We start from the raw sequence: 24,954 nt of genomic DNA on the forward strand, positions 1-24,954 counted from the left end.
ATATGTAAAAAGCATGTGAGACTGGGCGTGGTGGCTCACGCCTCTTATCCCAGCACTTTGGGAGGCCGAGACTGGTGGGTCACCTGAGATCAGGAGTTCCAAATCAGCCTGGTCAACATGGTGAAACCCTGTCTCTAAAAAAATTAATTAATTAAAATAAAATAAATTAAATTTAAAAAAGTATATTGGAGCTACATGTTTCAACCAGTATTAAAACAAAGTTGGGTGATAAAGGTCAAGCTAAGAGTCACCTCTTTTGCACTGGCTTTGTTTTTTTTATGTATGTCTTACAGAAGGAATCCAGCACTGCATGAAGCCTTGTCTTAACCTGGAAGGCAGCAGCACCACGTCTCTGCCCACACAGGCCCCCCACACAGCTGATAGGCCTGTAGGGCAGGGAGGGAAATCTGCTTTGTAACCCAAATAGAGCTGCTTAGGACTCTTCGCAGCAGACCCAGGTCATTAACAAGGGAGAGTACTGTGGGGGAATAGCCCTAGAGGAAAATAAATCAAGAGAAAATTGTTAGGGGTATGCAAAATGGAGTTGCCTATTAGACAATCAAATAGGGATGCCAAGTAGAGAGATTGGATAGAATATGGAGTTCAGGGATTGAAGATAAGAATGTGGTAGTTATCAGTGGTTATTAGATGGTTAAACATTGGATTTTAAGGTGAGACCAGATCAGATCACTGGGAAATTATCATAAACTAAAGAGAGTAGGATCACAGCTGAGCCCTGAGAGTCTAAACCCTTCAGTGTTTAGAGGTTGGAAGAAGACCTAGAAAAGGGAAGACTGAGAGGGGATATTTGAACTCAAGTGCCGTGGGCACCGTTGTTTGTACCCATCCCCTATCCACTGTGATTGTAGGCCGCTGGGGCTCTCAGCTGCCACCTGGTTCCCTCTCCAACTAACCAACCCCACCCCATCCCCAGCCAGTGACTGGCAGTTGATGACTGACAGGAGCACAAGAGGCAGCCCCTTGCTTCCAAATGGGACTGACTGGTGCAGGTCACCCTGAGAGCTTGCCGTGGTGTGGGGCTGAGGGAACTGGTCTCACTCTCACAACCTTCCTTCCCTCCTCTTTCCCCAGCCCCATCCGCTACCCATACTGCCTTTTTCCTGAGAGCTTGGAGTATATCACTCAGTGTGTAAGAACCCCTGTCTCAGGCTTTTAGCTAAGATTTGGAACCTGACCCAAGATGCCAAGTAAAGAGGGTTTATCAAGGAGTGAAGAAAGTGCCTTGGTAAATGTTAGCTACCATTACTGCTTTTCCCAGATTACAACCCCCCACTTAGTTCAAACCACTATTGTTCTCTTCCCAGGTCACATTGAGTTCCCTCACTATCGATACTCTTCCTCCACCCAGAATGCTCTTGTTAATGCTCTGCTTGTTCCAGTAAGCATCGCTGAGCCTGTTGACTCCCCATGGGAAAAGAGGAAGCCACATTCTCTGCTCAGAAAGTCTGGCCATGCCTCTTACATGCAGTGGGGCTTATAGACATGCAGTGTGAACTAATGAAAGGCACGCAGAGGGCCTCGGGAGCACCAAGGAGGAAGCAGTCAGTCCTGCCTAGGAGAGTTGGAGATATTTTCACAAAGAAAGTGACATTTGAGGGAAAATCCTGTACCAGTGTCAAGGCTTCACTCAAGATGCACGTTGGAGAAGCGCCAGGCTCCCTTACGTACCCACCTCAGGTATAGCTTTTTGGTTTGGACAGCCTCCTTCCCCACTGCTCTTAAGCTGTAGCTGCCTCTCTGCAGCCTGTGTGTCACTTCCCATTTCAGGAGTGCTCCAGGCATGGAGACCCTGCCAAGTTCACTTTAAACCATAGCAAGTTGGCAAAAAGGAATGAAAAGGAAGACCATTAAGGATTAATAGAATTTACCCTCAGTTGGTCATAATCAGTGATCATCAGAGAAGTGCAAATCAAAACTATAGTGAGATATCATCTCACCACAGTTAGAATGGCTTACATCCAAAAGAAGGGCAATAACAAATGCTGGTGAGGAAGTGGAGAAAAGACAACCCTTGAACACTGTTGGTGGGAATATAAATTAGTACAGCGACTATGGAGAACAGTTTGGCAGTTCCTCAACACCTCCAAATTGTTAGAACTACCTTGTCATCCAGCAATTTTACTGCTGGGTATATTAAAAAAAAAAAAAAGGACATCAGTATATAAAAGAGAGATGTGTAGTCCAGTTGCAGCACTTTATAATAGCTAAGATTTGGAAGCAATCCAGATAAAGAAAATGTGACGGGCTGGGCACGATGTCTCACACCTGTGATCCCAGCACTGTGGGAGGCCGAGATGGGTGAATCAGCTCAGGTCAGGAGTTCATGACCAGCCTGGCCAACCTGGTGAAACCCCATCTCTATGAAAAATACAAAAAATTATCTGGGCATGATGGTGGGCACCTGTAATCCCAGGTACTCAGGAGGCTGAGGCAGGAGAATCACTTGAACCTGAAAGACAGAAGTTGCAGTGAGCCGAGATCTCGCCACTGCAAAACTTTGACAGAGAGAGAGAGACAGAAAGGCGGGGAGAGAGGGTGGGGGGAGGGAGGGAGGGAGGGAAGGGAAAGTGGTGCATACACACAATTGAGTACTAGGGAAGGAGAGAGGGGAAGGAAGGAATGAAGAAAGGAAGGAAGGGAGGGAGGGAAGGAAGGAAGGGAGAGAGGGAGGGAGGGAAGGAAGGAAGGAAGGAAGGAAGGAAGGAAGGAAGGAAGGAAGGAAGGAAGGAAAGTGGTACATACACACAATTGAGTACTACTCAGCCATAAAAAATAATAAGATCCAGTCATTTGCTGTAACATGGATGGAACTGGAGATCATTATGTTGAGTGAAATAAGCCAGGCACAGAAAGACAAACATTGCACATTCTCACTTATTTGTGGAATCAAAATATCTAAACAGTTGATCTAGTGGACATAGAAAAAGGATAGTTACCAGAGGCTGGGAAGGGTCGTGGGAGGTTGGGGTGGGAGAGGTGGGGATGGTTAATGGATTAAAAAAAAAAAATAGAAAGAATAAGACTTAGTATTTGATAACACAGCAGGGTGACTATAGTCAATAATAATTGTTCCTTTTAAAAGTACTTTAAGAGTGTAATTGGATTTTTAGTAACATAAAGGATAAATGCCTAAGGGAATAAATACCCCATTCTCTTAAGATGTGCTTATTTCATATTGAATGCCTGCATCAAAACATCTCATGTGCTCCATAATGTAAAAAAAAGAGAATATATAGTTTTTTAAAGCTTACAGCAGGCCAAGATGTTGATAATTTTAAAGCTGGATGGTAGGTACATATACGGTTATTAAACTCGGTTACTCTTCTTTGGTGTATGTTAAATTTTTTCTGCAATATTTAAAATAACCCATAAGAATAATGTATTGAGGCTCTTATTTTTATAATTAAGGTATAAAAATGCCTGTGAATTAAAAACATGAAATGTCCATAAAGTCATTTTTTTCCTCAGACAATAAAAGACTGAGGTCTGAGAGGAATACACAGTGCTCTTGATAGTACTGGTGAGACTTTCTTAAGCTGAATGAGAACACTTCAGAGTTAATTATTTTTAAACTGTTACATATGTCATAAATGTTGCCTAAGATTTTTAAGTTAAAAAGTCTGTGGAGAGATTTTAACCTTTTTTCAGCTTCACTTGTCTGAAATAAGGTAATAGTAATGGCAATACTTCTTTCTAAGATATTTGTGAAGATAAAATAAGCTATGTAAAATTATGTAAAATGACCTAAACATTTTATTGTTGCTAAAATACATTGTTCAGATTCACTGTCTAACCACGATAGTTTTTTCAGAAGTATGAGAAGATGGAAGTAAACTATGTTCATTGTGGGAAAATAAAAAAATAAGGAAAAGTCTAAATAAAAACCATTTATAACACACCACCACTAACATCTTAGTTTATTTCTTTTTAGTGTGATTTTATTTTCTCCCCTCAGAGCCAGAATTATTTGATAGTTGTTTTCTAGGACATTTTTGCATTGCAGAAGTATGACAGCAAGAACACATGCTTAAAAAGCAAAGAATGAGGTGGCTCTCTGAGTGTTGCACCAGGTGCTCCTTGAGAGTAGGCGTCTCTTCCTTCTGTGTGTCCTCCCTGAGTACACCTGTTTGGTGCTTCCTGAATATTCATTGGCTGAGTGAGTGATGGCCACAGGCACCATCTTGGTTGACAGGTACCCTGAACAGGAGAGAGAAGACAGAGCCTCTGAGCTGGACCCTGACCTAACCTTCGATCTGCTTTGTGACCTTAGGAAAGTTTGTTCACCTCATTAGCCTATCTTTTCTCATCTGTGAGCCAGAGTGGTTAGTTTATGATGTCTGTGTTGGCTCTAAATTAACTACTAATAACTACTATATACACCGAGGGTATTCAGTTGAGAGTGAGTGGAAAGCGGTGATGAGAAAAAATGTGAATTTGTGTTTTCAAATCACAAGTTTTCAAGGTGATTTGCAAGCTCAATGAATGGAGCATGTGATTGAACATACTTTCCAGTAGAATTTTTACTCAGGAGATAGCAGCTTTGATTAGTGGAAAAGAAAGGAAGTTAGAGTCATGGGGAGTACTGTTCCACTGGATTTTGAAGCAGATGAATGCCTAAATATGGTCAAAAGGTGAAAGTATTAACTGTTGGGTTTCCTGCAGACCGTAATTATAATGTAGCTCTTCAACATTGTTTTATCTTGCTTTAATGGAAGAATCTTGCTGCCACTTAGAGATGAGAAGGCTGGAATGGTAATTTTGCATTCATATCAGGAGATTTGGTGTGGACTTCTCTTTTCCCTAATTCAGGCCTGGCTAATAATATAAACTCTGTCCAATAAGAAGATACATTATTTTCTAACAAAAAAAGTTTAGAAAATATAGGAAGGAATGTGTAGCTGTGTTTCCTGGAAAATGTCCTAAAGAATCTGGGACTAGAAGGTCATCCCCCAGCACATGCAGGTTCAGAACTAGTTAGAGTCACCTTCGTCCCCGAATTCCAGAGCTCTGAACACAGATCTGTGTTTTCTGAATTCCTTTATTGTCTCTAGACCATTTCATTCACAGATTCTTGTCAACTGAGGTTAATTGAATTGTGTTTGAATGAGAACTGAATTTCTGATTTTTTTTTTTTTCGAGACAGAGTCTCACTTTGTTATCCAGGCTGGAGTGCCGTGGCATGGTCTCGGCTCACTGCAGCCTCTGCCTCCTGAGTTCAAGTGATTCTCCTGCCTCAGCCTCCCAAGTAGCTATGATTACAGACAGTGCCACCATGCCCGGCTAAATGTTTTTGTATTTTTTGTAGAGATAGGGTTTCACCGTGTTGGCCAGGCTGGTCTTGAACTCCTCACCTCAGGTGATCCACCCACCTTGGCCTCCCAGAGTGCTGGGGCGTTGAGCCACTGCACCCAGCTGGGTTTGTGAACATTTAAATGAGAGAAAGAAATTTGGCTATCTGGAAATAAAACCTAGTTTTCCTCAAAGCTAGTTAGTGTTTCAGAGGGCTTAAGAGAAACTCCTACAACTGAATAATAGAAAAGACAAACCCAACTAAAAATTGGCAGAGGATCTGAATAGACATTTCTCAAAAAATACGCAAATGACCACCTGAGAAGTGAGCACATGAGAAGATGCTCAGCATTGTTAGCCATCAGAGCAATGCAGATCAAACTGCTGCTCACTCACCAGGGTGGCTGTCATTTTTAGAGGACAAGTAGCAGCAGGTATTAGAGAGAATTTGGAGGAACTGGGAACCTCATCCATTGCTAGTGGGAATGTAAATTGGCACAGTCGGAAACCAGTCCCGTAGTTCGTCAGAAAGTTGAACATAGAATTATCATTTGACCCAGCAACTCCACTCCTAGGCATAGACCCAAGAGAAAGGAAACATGTTTATGCAAAACACTTGTACACAAAATTTTATAGCCATATTACTCATAATAGCTAAAAGTTGATGAACAGCCTAGATGATCGTCAGCTGATGAATCGATTGACAAAATGTGGTCTTTCAATACAATGGAATATTACTGGACTACATTTTAAAAGTAAGCACTGATATATGCTACAACATGGATAAGTCTTGAAAACATACTAAGAGAAGGAAGCCAGTCACAAAAGATCACGTATTTTATGATTCCTTTTATTTGAAATGTCCAGAGTAGGCAAATCTGTAGCAACAGAGAAAAATTGGTTGCTTAGGGCTGGAGGGAAATATTGTTGGGTTTGGTTGGTGGTAGCTAAAACGTACAGGGCTTTGGGGGATGATGCAGTTGTTCTAAAATATATTTTAAAGGTTTTACAACTCTGCAAATATACTAATAGCCATTGCATTGTACACTGACAATGGGTGAATTGTATGATACGTGAATTTTGTCTCAATAAAGCTGTTACACTCATTTGAACCAGTTTTAACATCTCACTCTTGAGAGAGAGAGAGAGGGAACAGATAATGTTTAATCATTTTTCAAGAATAGTTTAATAGAACAAAAGCTACAAAGTTCTCAGCCTGGTGTGGAGCATTTGTGTGAGGGAGCGCAGTGTACCGGATGTGCCGATACTGTGCAGAAGGTGCTGCACTCAGAGCAGGCGGGAGTGTCTGGGACTTCCGGCACCAAGGGGCAGAAGGGTGTTCCTGTGAAGCATGTGGTGATGTTGCTCTAGAGTTACAGAGTTGGTCAGTGGGTGCAAGGGGCAGGAGGCGGGTCTGGAAAGGGAGATTACCTTTCAAAACATTTATCTTTTATTAAAGAAGAGGAAACTATATATGTAAGTATTGTGCTGAACCAGTGTTTATCTTCTGGAATTTCTAGTTTGTGAATAAATAACACAGAGCTCTCATTTGCAGAATGTTTGCTGTGTGCCTATCCCTGGTCTGAGGTCCTTCCTTATGATACTCCCCCACAGGTCAGCGAGGGGTGTGCTGTCATGGCTTGCATCAAGCAGACAAGGAAAGGGGCAGCAGGAGGGTCCTGGTGGACCACAGCCATGCAGCTGGTGGGTGCGAGGCCAGGAGTCAGAGCCAAGCAGCCAGACTCCAGAGTCCGTCTTCCTCAGCACTGACCTCCCAGTGACATCTCTGGGGGCAGCAGTCTGCGGAACCATTGTTCTAGTTGAATTTCTTCCAGCCTCTATTTCAGGATGCTTTGGGTTCTTTGTCAAAATGACCAAATGTGTCTAAAATGAAATTGGCAGTCACTTTGTTTTTCTTGCACAATTGTAGTTGTTGCTGGTTCACTTAATAAATTGCAGAATAAGAAGAGAGTGATAATAATCACAGAGATTTCTTACTTGAGCTGTGTGTATTTAGTGTTCATTCAAATTACATTTGTTTTAGGTTGAGAGAAATCCTTCTGAATAGTGGTGACACTCGTTCCCTTAGGTGGCTTCCTGTCTATCAGCACTGTGTGGAGGGCTCTTGACTCAGAAGGTGAACATCCTTGGGATGGGCGAAGGGATGCTTCTTTTGCTTTTCCTATAAATAGTTCTAGGTGTAAGAAGTGATGTGACTGACTTAGGACCTTAGATTATGGCCCATTTTGGCAGTTCTGCCCTATGTTTTTTTGTGTAGATTTTCCTACCTTTAATAGCTTTACTGATAACAGTAACACTCTAAAATGAGAGAACATGTCTTATATTGGAGAAGGTAATAGGTTGGTATTTTTTTGAACCATCAAAGGCCTAGGTCAAAACTATCCTTTTCCTCTGACTTTTTAGTCAAAGAACACATACTTTAGCTAAGACCCCAAGACAGAAGTTCTTTGGTGCTCAGAGCCAAGGAGAGTCACATTTTCTTTAAAAGGGAAGGGAAGCTCTATCTCTGGATGACTGGGCAGATCCATAGCCTGATGGCACAAAATTCAGGCAACCGAGAACCGAGCTGGCCTCCAGTTGGAATTCCTCAACACTCTGGTATGTCCTAACGTTGCCAAATAGTCTGGAGGGTTTTAGAGAACAGGAAGTAAGCTCCTGGGAGATAAGGCTGCAGCTGTGAATTGTAGACAGGGGAGGAAATGAGAATAACAGCATTAGCAGTTTGGCTTTCTTTTTAAACCAAAAATTACTGGAAAGATTTCTGTCTCTAATTTAAGGGTGTTACTCACCTATTCATTTATACTAGTTGGAACTCAAGGCAAAGAAGTGTTTAAGTGGGGACCATGTTTCCATTTACTGCTGCATCTCAACTGATTAAGAATTTCTGAAAGATGAATTTGAGTCCATGAACATTTCATTTATCCAGCAACAGCAACTGTGTTGTCATAAGACCAAGAAATCTTTGATTTCACATTAGAAATCATTTAAAAATATTTTTTTGCCTCCAGTCTTTTGTGTTTGTGTTATGTTGTGACCTTGCAGGCTTTTCCATGAAGAAGAGGTTTGTTGTTGATGGATGATAAAGGCAAAAATGCAGATAATGTGGCTAGCCTCTCTCCTCTGGAGTATGACATCTTGTCATCAAGTATTAGTTTACAGAGAGGGTCATAGTGGATGAGTATTCATTGGTATTACATTTAAATAAGGAAATAATTTTAAAACTAATTAGTCATTAATATCATGGGGGTTTTTTTGTTGTTGTTTTTTGTTTGGGTTTGGTTTTTTTTTTTGAGATGAATGAAATCTTTACTCTGTCACCCAGGCTGGAGTGCAGTGGCACAATCTCGGCTCACTGCAACCTCTACCTCCTGGATTCAAGTGATTTTCCTGCCTCAGCCTTCCAAGTAGCTGGGACTACAGGTTGCTCACCACTACGCCTGGCTACTTTTTTGTATTTTTAGTGAGAGGGGTTTCACTGTGTTAGCCAGGATGGTCTCAATCACCTGACCTCATGATCCACCCGCCTTGGCCTCCCAAACTGCTGGGATTACAGGCGTGATCCGCCATGCCCAGCCAATATCATGTTCTTACTTTGTCATGTTCCATTCCACAGTAGCCATTCTGAAGTACATGAATGACTGTGGGCTTAAATATCTGGTGTGTTAGAGACCAAATTGTAGCCACATGCACACTTGCAAACTCTAGTGCTTGGGTCAATTCATGGGCAGATCTGAAGGAAGTCTGTGAAGCTGGCTTTTATTTACCACTTGGAAATCCCAAATTTTATGACATTCAGTGTCATTTGAGAATTTTGTCGATGTTGGTCTGACTTTAAAACATCAGTAATTTTAATATAGGATTTTTAAAACTAAGCTGAAAAAGTGAATCTGGGTTTGTCACCTGCTCCCCACGTGTTGAGCCCCCTCCTGTGTCTGTGTACAGAGAACTATATTAATGTCTGTTTAGGAAACTGAACTCCACAGGGATAAGACCTCTTAATCGCTGTCCTTGGCACCTAACAGTGTGTGGTTTATCATAGGTAGGCAGACAGGCCGTATATGCTGTTGTTCAAATGCCTCTGGGAATTGAAAGTAAACTACTTGAAATAGTTTTCAATACCTTCTATATAGTTCAGATATATAATTGAACAAGGATGATAACTTCTAATGATGTATTATTGTTTGCACGACATGTTCAGAATTGCTGTGTGTCAGTATTTAAAGGTGAACGTGCCTCTGTCCCTTTGCTCAAGAAGCACAGATTGGGGGGATGGGGCAGGGAGTTGTCCACAAGCTGATAGTTATGCTGGATTACGTAAGCACTGCATCCCCGGAGGTATGACCAGAGCAAGGAAGAGGGTCTCAACAGAGAAGATACAGCTAGATGGGGCCACCTGGGAGTTCTTGGTGTCCACATCCATGCAAGGTGCTTTTTAGCGGGGTGAGCTATCAACTGGATTCAGGTTTCCTAGTGATCTCTAGGTCTCAATGATCACACCCTCACAGCTGCCTCTGATTTTTGCAATTTTGAAAAAGGGCTATGATGTTCTTCACACTTTAAGTGGGTAATAATTTCCTCTTGGAAAATTTGATTTTATTACACATTTTACAACAAGTACAGATAACATCAAGTGTGGCCAACCAAGACTGCTCAAGGCAGACTAAATCAGATGGCTTTTAGGGCTTCCTCCTAGCCCTCTGCTGCCCTTGACACAAGTCTAAAGACCTAACAGCAGGTGTGTCCATGGCATCGCTCTGAGAAGTCATGGGGTTTATGCGTTGATCTGAAAGCAGAAATGATACTTGGGAGAGGGTATGAAGAGGGGGCCTGGGCATTGTGGAAGTCTTCAACCATCAGTCCTTTTTATTTTCAGATATAAATTAGAATTTATATTAAAACCAGTGCCACATGTTCACAACTATTATAATTAGCTATAAGGTATAAAATGCTGGGAGCAGACAAGGGTTCCAGACTTTTTTTATTCATAGCAAGAGTACTCTTGCTGGTTAATAATAGCTCTCATTTAATTGGCATATGTCAGTATCTAGCTGTGTGTCTGGAGGTTCTGACTTCCCAGCTGGAACTTACCTGAGAGCAGCGGGGGTGTTTTGTAGTCACCAACCCACTATTAGTCACATAGCATGAACGTAAAAAATGTGTGCTGAATGTCAGACTGAATTACTTCGTGAGCGCCACGATGGGCCAATCAGGAACAGCCTCAGGGAGCCTTCCCCAGGGTGAGCCCTGCTGTGTTGACTTTGTGGCTCGTGGTGTTTGGGGACCATTCTATAACCTTCAGTCCCTTGCTGCTCTACTGGGCCCCGTGAGGCTGCCCTCCAACTCCTCCAGCATTCACCTGTTCTCACAAGCCACCTACCAGAGTTTCTACCCTTTTAGATAAGTGATCAGAATTTTTCAAGTTAAAAAACAAAGTTCTTATACTCAGAATTCTATTTTGAAGCTTATAATTTCTTCATATTTCCTCTGTAATAATTTGTAAACAACTTAGGTGTTTCAAATATGTATTTTTTTCCCCACATTAACCACATCGAGATGCTAAACTATTCAGAAATAAGGTAGAACAGAAAAGATACAGAAAATTTTGCTTCAGGGGAAAATGAACCTAAATAGTACTCACCCTTTCCTCTTTCCATACTAAATAAATAATACCCTGATTCAAATCCATAGTAAATGTTGTTAAAATAATTTCCCCACAGCAAAGGACCAGCAGATGAAGGATCATCTGTGAGAGGCAGGTGCTGGGTACAGATGAGCCCCGGGTCCTCTCTTTGTTTTATAGTGGTGAACATGTTTGCGCTGTCTCTCTTTGTTAGGTAGCCGTGTCAGTGGGGCTGGTTCCCTGTGGGACTCTGGTGTGTGAGTTCTGGCCGTTCCCTCCCCTGATCCCCACATTCGGCCCCAGTCTTCTCCCTTTACTGATTGCATTCTAATTAGTTCTTCAAGTCTGAACATGGCACAGAAATAACCCCGGCCCATGGATTTATTTCCTGTGGTAAATGTCTTCTTGGTGGTTTTCTAGGTTGTGCTGGTGAGGTGGAATGAGCCCTACCAGAAACTGGCCACGTGCGATGCAGACGGAGGCATATTCGTGTGGATTCAGTACGAGGGCAGGTGGTCTGTGGAGCTGGTCAACGACCGTGGGGCACAGGTGAGTGGCAGGCGCAGCTCTGCCAGTGAAAGGCTGCAGGGTACAGGTCGCCCAGACAGGCATTCCAGAGCCAGCACGCTCCAGAGCTATGGGAGAAGAAATCAATCAAATTAGAATTCTGCTTTTCATTTCTCTTGCATATGTATGCCACTGGATAAAAAGAGAGAGCAGGATCATGCTTCCTTTTCAACCATGCTGCTGTTTTGAGAACTCTACAACTTTTAAACTTTACTTAGATCCGTGAAATCATTTTTTATCCTTCAGTATTGCGATTCGTGTTAAATGTGGGGCCTGTGGCATATCACGGTTTTGTCCCCTTCGGAAAGTGTCTTCTCTGTTTTGTCATCTCATCGGTCTTTCACAGAGAACGCCACGTGATTTCTCACAATCTGCTCAACAAGGGAAGGGTGCTACTATCTCTTCTGCAGGTGTCAATTAGCACAACCACCTGTTGTCGTCTTTCAGCCCTTTCTTTCTGATGCTGTTTGTCTGAACTCTCAGGAAACAGTTGCACCCAGGACACCCTGCTGAGCTGCGTTGTTTCGAGAACTGTTCCATGGACTGGTTTATGGGACAGCTTCATCGTGCACCTTTTATTACACTTGGTTTAAGGGCACACCTTTGAGCAGGCAGCTCCCATTCTGGGGAGTATACAAAACTGCGACTTAAGAACCAGAGTCCTCAGGGGGTGTCAATTAATAATTAATGAGGGGTTTCTTGGACTATTTTAACTCTTAGAATGATTTCCCTGTGGCTGCCTTTCCGTACACTTCTAAGGTACTTGATTTCTCATTCTTCCCTCTCCCTCCTGTTGCTTAAATAAGCTGTGAGCTTCCCAAGTTACAATTCAGTCAAGTGACATAAAATTACAATGAATAAAGATATTATTGTCAGTGACTGTTAGCAGGCTGAGGATCTCTGTAAGATATCATCACAGAAGGCCCTGTGTGAAAACAGCATTCTTTTTTTCTGAGTTGACGTGGTGGAGTAAGTGTAATAATATTGACTGGCTGATAAGGCCTTACCAGTTTCCTTCAGGCCTCCTTGGAGTGAGAAAAGGAAGAGGCAAAGCCTACCCTGTGACCATTAACTGGCCTTCTTGAAGTAGAGCCACAGATGTGGACATCTTTATGTGGATGGGCATGTGGTCAAAAGCATGAGCTCTGGAATCAAGACAGTGTCGGCCAGAAATCTCACTCCATGACTTCTGTGTGGTAGATGCTTCCCTGTGCCTCAGTTTTCTTATTTGTAATGTAGGGGCTATAGTGTACCTGCCTTAGGATTGTGGAGGATCACCTAAGACTGTGTATGAAAAGTGCCCATGGTACTGCCTGCATCTTATCATAGCACCTGTAGCATGTTGAGATACTACCACCTTTCATAGCATGGAACTGCCCTGCCTTGCAGCAGTGGCCATAGGTCATCACCCGAGATGAATTTCAGGCCTTGAAGTAGCAACTTCTTATGGTTTTCTGTGAAATGGACACCTCTCCGAGTTTGCCTGTAAAGGTTCTAAAGTGCTGTCTGTCATTCTTCCATTAATCAAAGCATGGGACTCTTTTCCTGGAAAGGCCCAGTGATGAGATGAAACATGTCTTCAGATTTAGGGCGGCTAGAGGACTTTAAATCATTGCTCAGAGAAAGAAATGGAAGGGGAGCAAGGATAAATGCCAAATGAGTGCTTGACTTTTTCACATGTTATATCTTTCAGTCTTCAGGAACCCTATTCTGAAAATATTGTTATTCTCAGTTAATGGAAGAGAAGAATTCAGGTCAGGAGTTCAGTAACTTGTCCAAGGAAGTTCATGGGTGGTAAGCCAGAACTCAGACCCTCGTTTGTTTGAGTCTATAATGCTACACTGCATTGTCATTTTCCCAAACAAGAAATGATTTTCTCTTTTGGCAGAAATGTGCGTATTCATAGTGTAGTTACATGCTGTATAATGACGTTTTGGTCAACGCAGACTGCATATAAGATGGTGATCTCATAAGGTTATAAAGGAGCTGAAAAATTTCTGTCACCTAGTGACAATGTCGCATAACACATTACTGATGTGTTTGTGGTGTTACTGGTGTAAACAAGCCTACTGTAATGCCAGGTGTATACAAGTATAGCACATACCATTAGTACAGTCCATATGCTTGATAACAACAAATGACTGTTTCTGGTATTCACTGTACTTTTCATTATTTTAGAGTATGTTTCTACTTATTTAAAAAAAAAAAGTTAACAGTCTCAGGCAGGTCCTTCAGGAGGTATTCCTGAGGAAGGCATTGTTATCTTAGGAGATGACAGCTCCATGGATGTGTTGTTGCCCCTTGTGTTAGTCATGTTCTCTAGAGGGGCAGAACTAATAGGACAGATATGTGTATATATAAAGGAAAGGGAGTTTATCAAGGAGAATTGGCTCACATGATCTCGAGGTAAAGTCCCACGATAGGCTCTCTGAAAGTTGAGGAGCTGGGAAGCCAGTGGTGGATCAGTCTGAGTACCAGAACCTCAAAAGTAGGGAAGTTGACAGTGCAACCTTCAGTCTGTGGCTGAAGGCCCGGGAGCCCCCGGCAAACCACTGGTATAAGTCCAAGAGTCCAAAAGCTGAAGAACTAGGAGCCCAGTGCTCAAGGACAGGAAGCATCCAGCATGGGAGAAAGATGGAGGTTGGAAGACTCTGCAAGCCTGCTCTTCCGTCTTCTCCTGCCTCCTTTATTCCAGCCTCGCTGGCAGCTGATTAGATGGTGCCACCCAGATTAAGGGTGGGTCTGCCTCTGCCAGACCACTGACTCAAATGTTAAACTCCTGTGGCAACAAACACAGCCAGGAACAATACTTTGCATCCTTCAGTCCAATCAAGCTTGACACTCAATATCAGCCATCACACCCCTGAAGACCTTCCAGTGGGCCAAGGTGCAGAGGTGGAAGACAATGACATGAATGATCGTAGCCATGTAGGCCTAGGCTAATGTGTTTGTGACTTAGTTTTTAACAAAAACATTTAAAAAGAAAAAAAAATAATAGAAAAAGCTTATAGAATAAGGATATAGAGAAAAAATATTTTGGTACAGCTATATAATATGTTTGTGTTTTAAGTGTTATTGCAAAAGGATCAAAGAAAGGATCAGACTTCTTTAAAAATTGAAAAGTTTATGAAGCAAAAGTTACAATAAGCTCAGGTTAATTTATTATTGAAGAAAGAAATTTTTTTAATAAAATGAGTGTAGCCTAAGTGTACAGTGTTTATGAAATCTACTGCAGCATACAATAATGTCCTCGGCCTTCACAGTCCCTCTCCACTCACTCTCTGCTGCACCCAGAGCCACTTCCAGTCCTGCAAGCTCCATTCATGGAAAGTGCCCTATACAGGTGAACCATGTTTTATCTTTTATACTGTGTTCTTACTGTATGTGGTCTATGTTTAGCTAGCTTTAGAGACATAAATACTTGCCGTTGTATTACAATTGCCTACAGTGTTCACCACAGTCATCACATGTGTGCAGGTTTATAGCCTAGGAGCAATAGGCTGTCACATACACCGCAGGTGTGGAGTAGGCTGTACCCTCTAGGTTTGTGCAGTTGCACTCTGTGATGATCTCACAATGAGGAAATTGCCTAACGACATACTTCTTAGAATGTATCCCCATTGTAAATTGACAGATGACTGTATACCCGAGGGAGCTCAGGATTTATTATCATTAAAAGGCCTGCCCCACCAGCCAGGCAGTGCCACCAGCATATGGATTCTCCTAGCAGTAGCCTCTGTGAGCAGGGGCCCTCGGTCATCTCCATAGCAGCTGTGCAGTCACCACCACCCTGCACATCCCTTGTGTTTCTTTCCATTGAGAGTTTGGAGCAAATCTTAGAAACAAGAAGGGGAGGATGAGTTCAGCCCTGGAGGCAAATGAGCTTACCTGGGCCGTAGAACACCTGGAAGCACCCAGAATCTCACAAATGCCTGCCCCTATCAGGTTTGACTAAAGTAATTACTGTATGTGATATCATTTAGAGTTTTGTACAATTGGGAACAATTTTTCAAGTCTTAGAACCCATTGAACAACTGTCATCATTAAACGCTGGCATTTTGGGGGAGGTTTGGTTGGTTTTAATCGTGTTGGAGTCAGATCTTATCCAAATTAAAAGGACACTGCACACTGGAGACAATAGATCACTGGTCAAGGGATTGGTGGCTTTGTACACCAGGAAAAGTTCTGTGGCTCAGAAGAGGAGTGTTTTTGAAACCAGCTCAGAGAAAAAGACTACTTTTTAGAAGAAGCAACAGATTATCTTCATTATATAGCATGCCTTTCATTTTCACAAAGTAATCAAACATTTGGCAAAAGCTAAGAGATGCTTTAACAGTTTCTTTTTCAGGAAATGATTAAGAGTCCCTTATCTCAAAAATGAGTTTGGAACAGTACACGCATTATTTTACAGTATTAATCACCAGGGGCGGCTGTGCCTGGCACACACACTCTGAGACAGTCTGATGAAAAGCTGCCTGGGTCAATGGCATGGTCAGCCTGCTGCTCAGCTTCAATTAAGCGATGTCTAAGAACTCTCTTTGGTAGAGCAAGAGCATTGCAACCTTCTGCAGATGAAAAACAACCACAAGAACTGGGGTTTCTGCCCTTTTTTTTGGAGACAGGGTCTCTCTGTCACCCAGGCTGGAGTGCAGTGGCGTGATCTTGGCTCACTACAACCTCCACCTCCTAGGTTCAAGCGATTCTTATGCCTCAGCCTCCTGAGTAGCTGGGATTACAGGCATACGCTACTTTGCCTGGCTAATTCTTTGTACTTTTAGTAGAGACAGGGTTTCACCACATTGCCCAGGCCGTTTTTGAACTCCTGGGTTCAGGTGATCCACCCACCTTGGTCTCCCAGAGTGCTGGGATTAGAGGTGTAAGCCACCATGACTGGACTTTTTTAAAAAGCAATTTGATACTTGGTTTTCTCTGGTTTTGTTTTTCCAGTTGTGATTTATTCTTAGCACTTTATGTTGTCCTAATAAACCCAAATTGGGCCAAGTGGCTAGTTGGGAGACTGAGTCTGATCTGACTCTGATCAGACCAGAGTTCAAGATCAGCTTGGACAATATGCAAGACCTCATCTCAACAAAAATGTTTTTAAAATTAGCTTGGTGTGGTAGCACAACCCTGTAGTCCCAGGTACTCAGAAGACGGAAGTAGAGGATTGCTTGAGCCCAGGAGTTTGAGGCTGCAGTGAACTATGATTGTGCCACTGTACTCCAGCCTGGGCAGCAAAGCAAGACCAAGTCTCTAGACAAACAGAAACCCAGTTAGTTCATGTGACCATCCTCTTTTATCTGTTTTTTGTGATGTAAAATTGCTGGTATCTCTAAGAAGCTACTTTTTACTGGCTATGCGATTTGGCTATCAATTAAGATTTCCCAAAATAGTTTTTTGTCTTAGTACAAATCTTTTTTAAGATACATAGTTGCCGGGCGCGGTGGCTCACGCCTGTAATCCCAGCACTTTGGGAGGCCAAGGCAGGTGGATCATGAGGTCAAGGGTGGATCGTGAGGTCAAGAGATCGAGACCATCCTGGTCAACATGGTGAAACCCCGTCTCTACTAAAAATACAAAAAATTAGCTGGGCATGGTGGTGCGTGCCAGTAATCCCAGCTACTCAGGAGTCTGAGGCAGGAGAATTGCCTGAACTCAGGAGGTGGAGGTTGTGGTGAGCCGAGATCACGCCATTGCACTCCAGCCTGGGTAACAAGAGCGAAACTCTGTCTCAAAAAAAAAAAAAAAAAAAGAGATACATAGTTAAAATGCATGCATGCAAGTAAATAGCATTGTCTTTGCAAAATGAGAGAGCTTTTTAATTTTATTCCAGAATGTAATGCATTGTTTCTGAAAAACGTTTTATGTTAATAAAAGACAGTATAATTGGTTGGAACATAGTCAGTGAAGTAAAGGTTCTGAGTTTGTCTGAGGAAACTTTTTTCAGTAATCTCAGACCAGCTGTTCAAGAGCTATCTCACAAACTATGCCATTGTCATGATAGAGACATTACTGATCACACAATGTAAACCTATAACCCCTGCTTTAAAAACAGCCAAAAGTTCATGTTCTTTTAGTGTTTTCATTTAGTTTCTCATTACCTGAAATGTAATATCTCCAATAATATCACAGAGTTTTTTTTAAAGCTAAATGTTTATAACTGCAGACAACAGTGAGGATTATAGATAACATTTGTTTTGTAAAAGATTAAAAAGAAGCACAATGTAGGACAAATGGAGAAAGTAAACAGAGGTAGTAGAAATAGGAACAGATACAACGATAATTAGAATAAATGTAAAAGGATTAAATTCACCAATCAAAAGATAAAGCTTAGCAGATTAAATTTGTAAAAATCTAGATAACAGTATATACTGTTAGAGCCATACCTCAAACTTAAGGACATAAATGTAAAGGATGAGAAAGATATATCTTGCAAATACCAAGAACAAAAATAAAGCTGATGTAACCATATATTAGTATCAGATAAAGTAGATTTGAAGATAGAAAGTATTATTTAGTTCATAGAAGACAAAAAGCATTATTTGGTAAGCTGTAGTTTACCAAAAAGATATTTTTAATATGTATACACTTATTAATAGCATCAGTATAAATAAAGGAAACTAATAGAACTGAAAGGAAATTTTGTAAATCCATTGACGTACTCAGACATTTTAACGACAGTCAGCAAAGATGTAGATGATCCGAGCAACACATTTAACAAGCTTGACCTGAAGGACATGTATAGGTTCTTAATTCACCAATTAGAGAACAGACACTTTCTCAAGCACAGATGGAAGGCTTATAAAAACTGATCATGTTCCAGGACAAGATTCTGCAAACCCTTTCTGAAGGGTCAGATAGTAAATATTTTAGGTTTTGTGGACCAGGAGCCAAAATTAAGGATATTATATAGGTATTATTATATAACAAGAGGGAAATCAGATTTCCAAAAGATTTTTATTGATGAAATTTAAATTTAGATTTATGAACACTGAAATTTGAATTTTACATAATTTCAAATAACAAAATATTTTTCTCTTGATTTTTTTCTTCTCAACTACTTAAAACCATTTTCAGTTTGTGGGCTGTACGAAAACAGGTGACAGGTCAGATTTGGCTCACAGCCCATAGCTTACCAATCCCTGTTCTAGGACGTAAATAAAACCTCAAGAGATTTCCAGTGTCAGGTATCATGATTATAGACCATGATCTCTGAACACAGTGCAACTGAGTCAGAAGTTAGTAACAAAAAGATCAGAGATCCCTGTCTGTTTAGACGTTTTAAAATATATTGTTAAATAGCTCATGGTTTAAAGAATATATTTAATAGACATTTATAAATTCTAGATCTCAATGATAATGAAAATACTATGTCAACAAAAAGAGTTAAACTTCGTAAAATATTTGAAGAGATTTATTCTGAGTCAAATATGAGTGACCATGGCCCATGACACAGCCTTCAAGAAGTCCAGAGAACATGTGTCCACGGTGGTTGGGCTGTAGCTTGGTTTTATACGCTTTCGAGAGGAGTGAGACATACATTGGTTTGGTCCAGAAAGGCAGTACAACTCAAAGGGGTAGGGGAGGTTCCGGGCTATGGTGAATTTAAATGTTTTCTGGTTGACAATTGGTTAAGTTTGTCTAAAGACCCAGGATTGATAGAAAGGTAATGTTCAGGCTAAAATAAAGATTGTGCAGCCCAAAGTTCTTTGGAAGTCTTATAGTGGCTGTCCTTAGAGACAATAGGATGACAAATGTTTCCTATTCAGATTTTAGGTCATCTCTTTAGGATTGGGATGGTCTGGAAGAAAAAGATCTAGCTACGTTAATGGAGATTCTTTACAGATGCATTTTTTTTTCCCCCCTGCAAATAACAGCTTTGCAGGGCCATTTCAAAATATAACAATCATGTTTTTGGGTAAAATATTTTGATTTTCTTCTTGGTCTTGTGATGTTATGCCAGAGTCAGGTTGGAAAGTAAATCATGATATATAGGGTTAAGTAAAACCCAACCTGTCTGATGAGAATTTATGATTTTGGAGGCATGACTCCCCAGACCCCTTAGATAAAAATTTGGGCAAGGTAAAAAAATCATAGTTTAGTCCTTAGTTATATACCAGAATTTGTGAGACATGATTAAAGTGGTGCTGTGAGAGAAATGTATACCCTTAATTAATTATATTAGCAATAAAACTGTGATCATTGGTCAGACATGTGTTTATCTTAAAACTATTAATTGAACAGGAGAGTAAATCCAATGAGAGAAAAAGAAATAATAAAAATGAAAGTGAAAATTAGTACAATAGGGAAAACATGATAAGGTGGAGATCAACAAATCCAAACAGTTGTTCTTTGTTGAAATAAATCAACAAAATAGACAAGTTGCTTGCAAAACTGATCAAAAGAAGAAAAGAGAACACAGAAATAAACAATTTTTTAATGAAAGTGGGGCATAGCTATAAATAGAGATTACAAGATAACCAAAGGTCATTATAAGATGCAGAAGTAGTTCAACAAATGGTGCTGAAACAACTGAATATCTGTATTTTTAAAAAGAAAACCTTGATTCTTGCCTCATACCCTGCATGAGTTTGGTCCAGAAAGGCAGTAAGTGGAGGAACACCAGGGTTCTTTGTCCTCATGCCATTTAGATAAACGATATGGCCACACGTGGAGTGGTTTCAAGGAGCGGAGAGTTTAATAGGCAAGAAGGAAGAAGGCAGAAGGAACAGGCTCCCCCTTACAGAGACAGAGCGAGGGGAAGCTCCACAGCTGAAAGAGGAGGTTCCCGAGTGCAGCGGACTGCCGATACCAGCTTAGTCGTGGAGACCCCAACCCAGGCTACGATGAAGGAATTAAGAAACGGAAACAAAAATAGAGTGGAAAAGGGGAAATCAGAGTGGGGCATCAGGGGACTAACAGCATTTCCGAGCTGAAAGCCCAGAGCAGACTCTGACCCATGTATTTATTCTCTGTGAACAGTGATTATTTTTAGTGAGCAGGTGTTCTATGTTTTTTAAGAGTCATGTAAAGACAAGCTTTAATTTGAAGACTTGATACCAAGGAATAAATATATATAGCTAATATGTACTCACAAAAATTAAAAACTAATTTGTTTAACATATGTTGAATATTTATTATGGTTCTATGGACAGGGTACATGCCCGAGTTTTTCTTTCTTTCTTTTTTTTTTATTATACTTTAAGTTCTGGGGTACATGTGCAGATCTTGCAGGATTGTTACATAGGTGTACACATGCCATGGTGGTTTGCTGCGTCTTTCCCCCCGTCACCTACATTAGGTATTTCTCCTAATGTTATCTGTCCCCAGTCCATTCACCCCTTTCTATCTCTCCCCTAGCCCCCTTTCCCCCACAACAGGCCCCAGTGTGTGACATTCCCCTCCCTGTGTCCATGTGTTCTCATTGTTCAACACCCACTTATGAGTGAGATCATGCGGTGTTTAGTTTTCTGTTCTTGTGTCAGTTTGCTGAGAATGATAGTTTCCAGCTTCATCCATGTCCCTGCAAAGGACATGAACTCATCCTTTTTTATGGCTGCAGAGTATTCCATGGTGTCTTTGTGCCACATTTTCCTTACCCTGTCTATCACTGATGGGCATTTGGGTTGGTTCCAAGTCTTTGCTATTGCAAACAGTGCTGCAGTGAACATATGTGTGCATGTGTCTTTATAATAGAATGATTTATAATCCTCTGGGTATATACCCAGTAATAGGATTGCTGGATCAAATGGTATTTCTATCGTCAGACCCTTGAGTAATTTCCACACCGTCTTCCACAATAGTTGAACTAATTCACACTCCCATCAGCAGTGTAAAATTGTTCCTGTGTCTCCACATCCTCTCCAGCATCTGTCTCCAGATTTTTTAATGATCACCATTCTAACTGGCATGAGATGGTATATCAATGTGGTTTTGATTTGCATTTCTCTAATAACCAGTGTTGATGAGCATTTTTTCATATGTTTTTTGGCCACATAAATGTCTTCTTTTGAAAAGCGTCTATTCTATCCTTCATCTACTTTTTGGTGGGGTTGTTTTTTTCTTGTAAATCTGTTTTAGTTCTTTGTAGATTCTGGATATCAGCCCTTTGTCAAATGAGTAGCTTGCAAAATTTTTTTCCCATTCTGTTGGTTGCTGGTTCACTCTAATGATGATTTCTTTTGCTGTGCAGAAGCTCTTAAGTTTAATTAGATCCCATTTGTCTATTTTGGCTTTTGTTGCCATTGCTTTTGGTGTTTTAGTCATAAAGTCCTTGCCTATGCCTATGTCCTGAATGGTATTGTCTGTGTTTTCTTCTAGGGTTTTTATGGTGTTAGGTCTTATGTTTAAGTCTTTAATCCATCTGGAGTTAGTTTTTGTGTAAGGTGTAAGGAAGGAGTCCAGTTTCAGCTTTCTGTACATGGCTAGCCAGTTTTCCCAGCACCATTTATTAAAGATAGAATAAAGATAAACTAGGCAGGCAGCTAGTACCTGTTCACTACTAATTAAAAATAAACTAGAAAGCATCGTTAATTGGAGAAATGGGGGCAGGGTCATGCATCCTGCATTTTAAGAACTGGTTTTACTAGTGCATGACTGGTACATACTGCTTACTGTTCTATAATGCCATGAGCAGTTTTCTGCCTTGGGACAGCACCATGTTCCTTGCCATTATCTCTCAGTAAACAATATGTAATCCATCACACACATCAGTGTTTGTTCTCATCAGTGGACACCAGCCACGTATATATGCAGAAGCTGGAGGAGGTGATGTCTGATTTGCTTAGGGCTCAGAGGATTGGTTTGACCAGGCACGTCATTCATGTAGCCTGCAGAAAAAGCTGGCCCTCCCACCCTGGCCTTTTAATATACAAATGCAGGGCTCCTTGAATGTTCTATACAGGTGGAGATATGTGGAGACAACTATGTTGCCAGGAACATGTGGTGCAAGGTCAACAAGGCCGGGAATTGCTTCCCAAAGTGCTGGGATTACAGGTGTGAGCCACCACGCCCAGCCTGACATAACGACTTTGGAAAATGGTTTACTAATTTATTGTGCAGTAAAACGTACATTTACCATATAGCCCAACAATTCCACTCCTAGGTATTTACTCAAGAGAAAGAAAATCACGTGTCATAAAAAGTCCTGCACATGAATGCATGAATGTTCATGATAGGTTTCATAATAACCAAATTCTGGAAACAACCCAGCTATCTAGCAATTTGTTTTAACTTTTTAGTTCAGGGGTACATGTGCCGATTTGTTACAGAGGTAAACTTGTGTCATGGGGGGTTGCTGTACATATTATTTGGTCACCCAGGTGTTGAGCCTAGTGCCCATTAGTTATTTTTCCTGATCCTCTCCTTCCTTCTACCCTCCATCCTCCACCCTTCGATAGACCCCAGTGTCTATTGTTCCCCTCGGTGGGCCCATGTGTTTTTGTCATTGAGCTCCCACTTATAAGTGAGAACATGCTGTATTTGGTTTTCTGTTCCTTTGTTTGCTAAACATAATGGCCTCCAGCTCCATCCAAGTTCCTGCAAAGGACATGATCTCGTTCTTTTTTATGGCTGTGTTGTATTCCATGGTATATATATACCACGTTTTCTTTAACCAGTCTACCGCATACATGTACATGTGTCTTTATGATTTCTATTCCTTTGGGTGTATACCCAGTAATGGGATTGCTGGTTTGAATGGCAGTTCTGTTTTTAGGTCTTCTGGGAATCACTACACTGTTTTCCACAATAGTTGAACTAATTTACAACCCAACTAACAGTGTATAAGTGTTTCTTTTTCTCTGAAACCTTTTCAGCATATTATTTTTTGACTTTTAATAGTAGCCATTCTGACTGATGTGAGATGTCTCATTGTGGTTCTGATTTACATTTTTCTAATCAGTGATGTTGAGCCTTTTTAAACATGCTTGTTGGCTGTATGTATGTCTTCTTTTGAAAAGTGTCAGTTCATATTTTTTGCCCACTTTTTAATGGGGTTGTTTTCTTGTAAATTTGTTTAAGTATCTTTACAGATGCTGTATATTAGACCTTTGTCAGAAGCATAGTTTGTAAAATTTTTCTCTTATTCTATAGGTTGTCTATTTACTTTATTGATAGTTTCTTTTGCTGTCCTGAAGCTCTTTCATTCAATTAGATCGCATTTGTCGATTTTTGCTTTTGTTGCAGTTGCTTTTGGTATCTTCATCATGAAATCTTTGCCCATTCCTGTGTCCAGAATGGTATTGCCTAGGTCGTACTCCAAGGTTTTTATAGTTTGGGGTTTTATATGTAAGTCTTATAATCTTGAGTTGATTTTCCTATATGGTGTAAGAAAGGGGTCCAGTTTCAGTCTTCCACATATGGCTATCCAGTTATCCCAGCAACATTTATTGAATAGGGAGTCCTTTCCCCATTGTTTGTGTTAGCTTAGTCAAAAATCAGATGGTTGTACATGTGCAGCCTTATTTCTGGGTTCTCCGTTGTGTTCCATTGGTGTATGTGTCTGTTTTTGTACCAGTACCATGCTGTTTTGGTTACTATAGCCCTGTAATATAGTTTGACATCAGGTAGCATGATGCCTCCAGCTTTGTTCTTTTTGCTTAGGATTGCCTTAGCTCTTAGGATTCTTATTTGGTTCCATATGAATTTTAAAATAGTTTTTTCCTAGTTCTGTGAAGAATGTCATTGGTAGTTTGATAGGAATAGCATTAAATCTGTAAACTGTTTTGGGTAGTATGGCCCTTTTAATGATATTGATTCTTCCTACCCATGAGCATGGAGTATGTTTCCATTTGTTTGTATCATCTCTGATTTCTTTGAGCAGTGCTTTGTAGTTCTCCTTGTAGAGATCCTTCACCTCCCTCTCTGGCTGTATTCCTAGGTGTATTATTCTTTTTGTGGCAGTTGCGAATGGGAGTTTGTTCCTGATTTGGCCCTTGGTTTGGCTGTTGTTGGTTCATTGATTTTGTATCCTGAGACTTTGCTGAATAGCAATTTGGACAGACAAATTACAGTATATTCATATAACAGAATAACATGTAAAAAGAAATGAACTACTGATGCACATAATTCAGATAACTCTCAACATCTTTATGCTGAGTAAAAGTAGTCAAACACTGAAGTTGAACATACCATATGGTTCCATATGAAAAATTCTAGAATGAACAACCAGTGACAGAAATCACTGTTTGCTTAGGACTAGGGTTGGGGATTGACTGCTTGGAGCGAGGAGGGACTTAACTGCATGTAAATTATACCTTAATAAAGTTGATTTTTTAAAGGAAAATACTAACAACTACTTGCCAACAGTTTTGAAAACACAAATTCCTTTTAAAAATTATCAGAATTGACTCAAGAAGTAGAAAGCTTGAAAGTTTAGACTGGGCACAGTGGCTCATGCCTATAATTCCAGCACTTTGGGAGGCCAAGGCTGACAG

General features: G+C 40.8%; 1 protein-coding gene across 12 annotated transcripts in view; it reads left to right on the forward strand.

Annotated features, from left to right (window-relative positions):
• Positions 1-24,954, forward strand: part of TULP4 (TUB like protein 4) — a 278,355-nt gene that overhangs the window by 169,890 nt on the left and 83,511 nt on the right. For 7 of the 12 annotated variants that reach the window (XM_078370392.1, XM_078370390.1, XM_035297062.3 and 4 more), the window contains one exon: positions 11,372-11,500. The exons of 2 other annotated variants lie outside the window; for them this stretch is intronic. In XM_078370392.1, coding sequence (XP_078226518.1) covers positions 11,372-11,500 — 129 coding nt within the window. Of the gene's footprint in view, positions 1-1,325; positions 1,699-11,371; positions 11,501-24,954 lie in introns of all 12 variants that reach the window. 3 more of the 12 variants (XM_078370389.1, XM_035297061.3, XM_078370394.1) reach the window with 1 other exon arrangement.

Source organism: Callithrix jacchus, chromosome 4 (genome assembly GCF_049354715.1).
Source record: "Callithrix jacchus isolate 240 chromosome 4, calJac240_pri, whole genome shotgun sequence".
NCBI classification, from domain to species: domain Eukaryota; kingdom Metazoa; phylum Chordata; class Mammalia; order Primates; family Cebidae; genus Callithrix; species Callithrix jacchus.